Source organism: Cebus imitator, unplaced genomic scaffold (genome assembly GCF_001604975.1).
Source record: "Cebus imitator isolate Cc_AM_T3 unplaced genomic scaffold, Cebus_imitator-1.0 Scaffold24, whole genome shotgun sequence".
Lineage (NCBI taxonomy): Eukaryota > Metazoa > Chordata > Mammalia > Primates > Cebidae > Cebus > Cebus imitator.
Genome location: NW_016107339.1, coordinates 11,430,877 through 11,438,125, shown reverse-complemented (window position 1 = coordinate 11,438,125; position 7,249 = coordinate 11,430,877). Strand labels below are relative to the sequence as shown.

Sequence of the window (7,249 nt, the reverse complement as noted above, 5' to 3'; positions counted from 1 at the left end):
TTTTTGTTTTTTGAGATAGAGTCTCACTCTGTCACCCAGGCTTGAGTGCAGTGGTGTAATCTCAGCTCACTGCAACCTCTGCCTCCTGGGTTATTCTCATTCCTCAGCCTCCTGAGTAGCTGGGATTACAGGCACGTACCACTGCACCTGGCTGATTTTTGTATTTTCAATAGAGACAGGATTTCACCATTTTGGCAAGGCTTGTCTGGAACTCCTGGCCTCAAATGATCCACCTGCCTTGGCCTTCCAAAATGTTGGGATTACAGGTGTGAGCCGCTGTGCCCAACCAGTTTTTTAAAATTTGAAATTACCATAAAGCCTGCAAATAACATCTTATGCCCCATTATTTTAAGCTGATGACAACTTAACACTGATTGCAAAAACAATCGAACTAACAAACAAGCAAAGAGGAAATTAACTTCATCTCCCTGGTTTTTAACTTTCTGTTGTTTTTATTTGTATCTATTGTACTGTCTATGTCTTGAGAAGTTGAGGTAGTTACTATTTTTGATAGGTTCATCTTTTAGTCTTTCTATTAAAAGTATAAGTAGTTCTTACACCACAATCACAGGGTTGTAATATTCTGTGTTTGTCTCTGTAATTATTACTTCCAGTGAGTTTTGTACCCTCAGATGATTTCTTATTGCTCGTTAGCATCCTTTTCTTTCAGACTGAAGAACTCCGTTTAGCATTTCTTGTAGGACACATCTGGTGTTAATGAAATCCCTCAGCCCTTTTTGTTTGGGAAAGTGTTACTCCTTCATGTTTGAAGCATATTTTCACTGGATATACTATTCTAGGATAAAAGTTTTTCTCCTTCATCACTTTAAATATGTCATGCCTCTCTCTCCTGGCCTATAAGGTTTCCATTAAGAAGTCTGCTGCCAGACATATCGAGTGCCTTTGAATGTTGTTTGTTTCTTTTCCCTTACAGCTTTTAGAATCCATTCTCTATCCTTAACTTTTGGGAGTTTAATTATTAAATGCCTTGAGATAGTCTTGTTTGGATTAAATCTGCTTGGTATTCTATAATCCTCTTGTACTTGGATATTGACATCTTTCTGTAGGCTTGGAAAATTCTCTGTTATTATCCCCTTGAGTAAACTTTCTACCCCAATGTCTCTCTCTACTTCCCCTTTAAGGCCAATAATTCTTAGATTTGACCTTTCAAGGCTATTTTCTAGATCTTGTAGGTGTGCTTCATATTTTCAAATTCTTTTTTCTTGTGTCTCCTCTGACTATGCGTTTTCAAATAGCCTGTCTTCAAGCTCACTAATTCTTTCTCATATTGGTTCGATTCTGCCCTTGAGACTCTGATGCATTCTTAAGTATGTCAGCTGAATTTTTCAGCTCCAGGATTTCTACTTGATTTTTTTTTTAAGAGACAGGTTCTCACTCCATTGCCCAGGCTGGAGTACAGTGGCATAATCATAGCTCACTGTAGCCTCAAAGTCCTGGGATCAAGTAATCCTCTCACTTTGACCTTCCGAGTGGCTAGGACTACAGACATGTACCAGCACAACTGACTAATATTTTTATTTTTATTTTCATTTTTTTTAGACAGAGTCTTGCTTTGTTGCCAGGCGCCAGGCTGGAGTGCAGTGGTGGGATTTCGGCTCACTGCAACCTCCGCCTCCCGGGTTCAGGCAATTCTCCTACCTCAGCCTCCCCAGTAGCTGGGACTACAGGCACAAGCCACCACACCCAGCTAATTTTTGTATTTTTAGTAGAGACAGGGTTTCACCATGTTGGCCAGGATGGTCTTGATCTCTTGACCTTGTGATCTGCCCGCCTCAGCCTCCCAAAGTGCTGGGATTACAAGGCGTGAGCCACCGCGCCTGGCCGTATTTTTATTTTTTTGTAAAGACAGGCTCTCATTATGTTGTTCAGGGTGGTCTTAAACTTCTGACCTCCCATCTTACTTTGATTTGGGAGCAGAGTGTTGGGATTATAGGCAAGAGCCACTGTGCCTATCCTCTGCTTGAGTTTTAGAAATTATTTTACTCTTTTTGTTAAAAGATTAGTATAGGATTCTGAATTTTTTCTCAGTGTTATCTTAAATTTCATTGAGCTCCCTCAGAACACCTATTTTGAATTCTCTGTCACTGGATTGGTCACTGGGGCCTTATTTAGTTCATTTGGGAGGTCATGTTTTCCTGGATGGTCTTGATGCTTGTGGAGGTTCGTTTACGTCTGGGCATTAAAGAGTTAGGTATTTATTATAGTCTTCACAGTCTGGACTTGTGTGTACCCATTTTTCTTGTGAAGGCTTCTCAAGTATTTAAAAGGAATTGAGTGTTGTGATCTAAATTTTTGGTCACTGCAGCTATAAATGCATCAGGGGACACCTCAAGCCCAGTAATGCTTTGACTCAGAGGTATTGCCTTGGTGGTCTTGGGTAAGATCCAGAATTCTCTGTATTATCAGGCGGAGCCTCTTATTCTCTTCTCTTACTTTCCTCCAAACGACGGAGTCTCTCCATGCTAAGCTGCCTGGGACTGGGGGAAGGGTGACACCTTGGCCACCACCACTGGGACTGTGCTGGGTTAGATGTAAGGCCAGCACTACCTTGGGTCTCGCCCAAGGCCCGTGGTGACCACTGCCTGGCTGCTGCTGATACTCACTCAAGGTCTTCAGTCAGCAGTTGGCAAAGCTAGTCAGGCATGTATGTTTCCCTTCAGGGTGGTGAGCTCCCCCTAGGTCAGGGCAGATCCAAGAATGCCATCCAGGAGCAAAGGACTGGAGCCGAGAACCTTAGGAATCTATGTAGTGCTCTGTTCTACTGTGGCTGAGCTAGGCCACAAGACAAAATCTTTCCTGCTCTTCCCCTTCCCTTCCTTATACAGAAGGAATTTCTCTCCATGACCACCACTGCCCCAGGCACACACATGTACTGCCTGGCTACTGCCAGTGTTTACTCAAGGCCCAAGGGCTCTTCAGTCAGCTTGTGGTGAATGCTGTCAGGCCTGGGTCTTTCCTTGCAGGGCAGTGGGCCCCCCTCTGGCCCAGGGCAGGTCCAGAGATGTCATCCAGGAGCTCAGGCCTGGAATTGGGGACCCTAGGAGCCCACTTGGTACACTACCCCACTGTGGCCGGGCTGGTACCCAGCTGCAAGACAAAGTCTCCTTTTTTCTTCTCTCTTCTTTCTTCAAGCAGGAGGAGTCTCTTCTTATGGTCATCACAGGTGGGAGTGCACCAGGTCACAACTGAAACCAGCACAGCCCTAGGTCTCAACCAAGGTCCACGGCAAATACTGTCTAGGTGCTGCTGATGTTTATTCAAGGCCCAAGGACTCTTTAGTCAGCAAGTGATGAATCCTGCCAGGACTGAGTTCTTCCCTTCAAGGCAGTGGGTTCCATTCTGACCCAGGGTCTGTTTTATCTAGAAATGTTATCTGGGAGCTAGGGCCTAGAATGGGGGCCTCAGGAATCTGCCTGGTACCCTGTTCTACCATGGTTGAGCTGGTATCCAAATTGCAAGACCAAGTCCTCTGTATTTGCCCCCTCCTCTCCTCAAGTACAAGGAAGCAGTCTCCCAGAGCTGCAAGCTGTTCTACATGGGGTTGGGGAAGGGGTGATGCAGGCACTTGTTTGGCCATCCCAGCTGGTATCTCACTAGGGTCACATGCACCCCAAGTCCATTGGCTCTGATCCCAGCCTAGCACCAATACTTGCTCAAGAACTAACAATCTTTGTGGCTTTTCAAATTTCTTAAGGATCCTAGAGCACTTTAGTTTGCAGTGGTGGGACTAGCCAGAACTCAGGTAATAAAAAAACCTCCAGGATGGATGATTCCTCTCTGACTAGGGCTGAGGTAAATACTCTATTGGTGCTGGCAGAATTCTGCCCTGTGTTGGCTTTCTGCTGTGACAGGCCAGCACTGAGTTCCAATGCAAAGTCACATAATTACTATGATGTCTCTCCTCCAAGCACACAGATTCTGTCTCTGCCACGTGACCACTGCCGAGAGGCTGGGGGTGGGGTGGTGTCGGTAACTCAAGACTGTCTTTTCTGTCTTCTTTGGTGCATCTTTCCTTAATGTGATGTTAAAATTGGGTACTGTGATCACTCATCTGATTTTGGGTTTTTAGGAAGATGATTCCCCATGTGGATAGTTGTTTTCTGTTTGTTTTTTTGCAAAAGCGTCTTGCTCCGTTGCCCAGCAAGCTGGAGTGCAATTGTGCGATCACGGTTCGCTGCAGCAAACTCGCAGGCTTAGGGCATCCTCCTGCCTCAGCCTGCTGAGTGAGGCTAGGACTCCTGACTGGGACTACAGGCATGTGCCACCATACTCAGCTAATTTTTGTATTTTTTCGTGGTGGGAGTGCGGTTTTACCCTCTTGCCTAGGCCCACCTCAGCCTTCCAAAATGCTGGGATTACAGGCATGAGCCACCATGCTCAGCCTGGATAGTTGTTCAATTTGATGTTCTTGCTTGGGGGATAATGACTGAAAGGGTGTGTTTGGCAACCTTGCTCTACCTGCTCCTCTAAAAATTCTTTTTTTTTTTTTTGAGACAGAGTCTCACTCTGTCACCCAGGCTGGAGTGCAATGGTGTGATCTCAGCTCACTGCAACCTCTGCCTCTTGAGTTCAGGCAATTCTCCTGCCTCAGTCTCCCAAGTAGATGGGATTACAGGTGCAAGCCACCATGTCAGCTAATTTTTGTATTTTTAGTAGAGACAGGGTCTTGAACTCCTGACCTCAAGGGGTCCACCTGCCTCAGCCTCCCAAAGCGCTGGGATTACAGGCCTGAGCCACAGTGTTATTTTCTTATATCAAGCAAAAGTTAAAGGTTATATTCACTAAAAAAATTTTAAGAAATTAAAAATTTTTAATTTTCATTTGCTGAAAAAATTTTGAATATTTAAAATTTTGATTATATTGCTATTGTGTATTTATATAAATTGATAATTTGCATACTTGAGACATAATATATACATAAAGTAAAAGCAAATATAGTTGTGAAGTTAAATATTAATATCTTCTAAAAATGTTAATTTAACTTCTTTTTTTTTCCTGGCAACTTTCATTTAATAATTTAACTTTTAACTTAAAAAATTATTTAGTGTTTCTTAACCCAGAAATGAATATAAAGAGCATACTTTATACATATTCTTTTTATGTTAAAGCACATGTATACGTATGGTACGTGAACAGATATATATTTGTGGTATTAAAATTTTGTGGAGAGAGGGCAATCAGGAAAAACATATTTTAAAAGGCTACTTGGCATGATTATGAAGAGTTGAGAAACAGAACACTGTGTAGGGGTCTCTTGGTAGGAGAATTTGGGGTGGCAAAATGTCAGTTGGATGGAAATGACCCTACTGGTTGAAGGCATGCCAGCTTATACCTAGAGGATTCCATGGTATTTTCCTTCACTCATTTCTGTGGTGTTCTCATATCTTTCAGCATCCCCTACTTACAAGGCTCTGTGCTAGATATACTAGTAGGATACAGGCTGGGAGTTGAAGAGGGTGACCCAGACGATACACATATGTAGAAGAAATAGTTTCTACTTTTATAGTTCTTTAGTCTAATTGGAGAGAGATGATAGAAACATGGAAAGTTTATTCATTTAGTAAGAATTAAATGTAAATTCAAGGTAGACATGATGTAATATTTGCCTTATTGCTAAAAATTTCTGTTTATCTTTAATATTCTATGTGTTTATTTTATAATGTCCCTGTTTGTATAGTGTTTTTAGCATTCCATGGTACTTTGTATGTATAGTTTATAATCATTGTCTAATACCACAGCTTTAGCTCTGAGGCTAGGATATGAAAAGAAATAATATAGGTTATTGTTTTGGAGGGTTCTGGCTTCTGCTTCTTTGTGTGTTGTGTTGAGAGAAAATAATACTAGGATTGGAGAAATAGTCAAGGCTGTAGAGTGTGTCTGGGAAACCTAGGATTGTAATTCATGAATCTTGTGTTTGGCAGTTTCTTTTGCGTTTCTGGAAATCTGGCAACCATTTACAGATACAATGGAATATACTTTACTTTGGATCTTTTAGAGCATGTCCATTGGCTGTTTAACTCAAGAGAGGGCCTCAGCCTTGCAAATCACCTGACTTCGTGGCCTTTTGGCTACACTGTGTTATCAGCTGACCTCTGAAGCTGACCCTTCAGAGGCCTTCTGCATGCTTTAGGTGGTGGTTTGGCTTCTTTGTTCCTTCCACTGTCATTAACCTGTATTTTTCTTTTATAGATGTCTCTGCAAATAGACTCATGGGTGGTGCCATGCAGCTTACCTTCCGCAAGATGGGATTTGACTATTACCCTTTCCACTGGGCAGGTTAGGAAAATTCTGAATGGGGCCAATTCTAGCATAGCCCAAAATATTGAGGGCAGATTCCTGGATTCATCCCTGACTACTTAACAGGAGGTTGCCAGAGATTGCAGTGTGTGCTCAGAGGGTTGTTGGAAATATTTCTCTTCAAGAGGACATCTGGAAACTTGCAGCTTCCACTATTGATGATTCTTTATCAGTGATGAGAGGAAGTGGGTAGGGGAGGCAGTACCTGAGATATTACTTTTGATTCTACTCTCAGCCCCTCACTTCCACTAGTGTTAGAGCCTCTCCAGTAGTCCATAGTCAAAGATGGCAGCAGTCAGCAGCTTGCCTTTAGAGAGCCTTTGGAAAAAATTCACATATGAAATCTGGAAGAATGTACAACCTATCATTGGGTAATTTTTCCTTATCCTAGAGACTTCTGGATTGTGGGTGAGGAATCAGATTCTGAACTATGACTATACTGACAGAAAGGAAAAATTGGAACATTTGTCATGATCTTGGGCTAAAATCTTTTCACTGCTTTGTTGCATAGGTGACAGTTGCAAACACTGGGTACGCCACTGTGAGGCCATGGAGACCCGAGGCCAGTGGGCCCAGAAGCTAGTGATGGAATTTCAGAGCAAAATGGAGAAGTGGCATGAAGAGACGGGTCTGAAACCACCCTGGCACCTGGGAGTAGACTCTTCCTTTCGAAGGAAAGCAGGTGGGTTATGAGGAACTTGAAGCCTCCAATTGCTTAGCTCTTGCCATTTATCTTTGAATAATGTGATAAAGCAAGAACTAGCTAACTACCCTAACTGTATCTAATGGAGAGACATCAGTGACATTTTTCTTTATAGATACTTCTTTAACCCCAGGGATAGCTGCAGTGTTGAAGAGAAGTTGTCATTATCCTTGGCCTTAAGAATATCATTTCTTTTTTTTTTTTTTTTGAGACAGAGTCTCACTCTGT

The 7,249-nt window shown here is 42.6% G+C and overlaps 1 protein-coding gene across 1 annotated transcript in view; it reads left to right on the top strand.

The window, feature by feature from the left end:
* Positions 1-7,249, top strand: part of UHRF1BP1 (UHRF1 binding protein 1) — an 85,934-nt gene that overhangs the window by 60,872 nt on the left and 17,813 nt on the right. The window contains exons 9-10 of the mRNA XM_017522268.2: positions 6,211-6,297; positions 6,830-7,000. Of these exons, the coding sequence (XP_017377757.1) occupies positions 6,211-6,297; positions 6,830-7,000 (258 nt within the window). The remainder of the gene's footprint in view (positions 1-6,210; positions 6,298-6,829; positions 7,001-7,249) is intronic.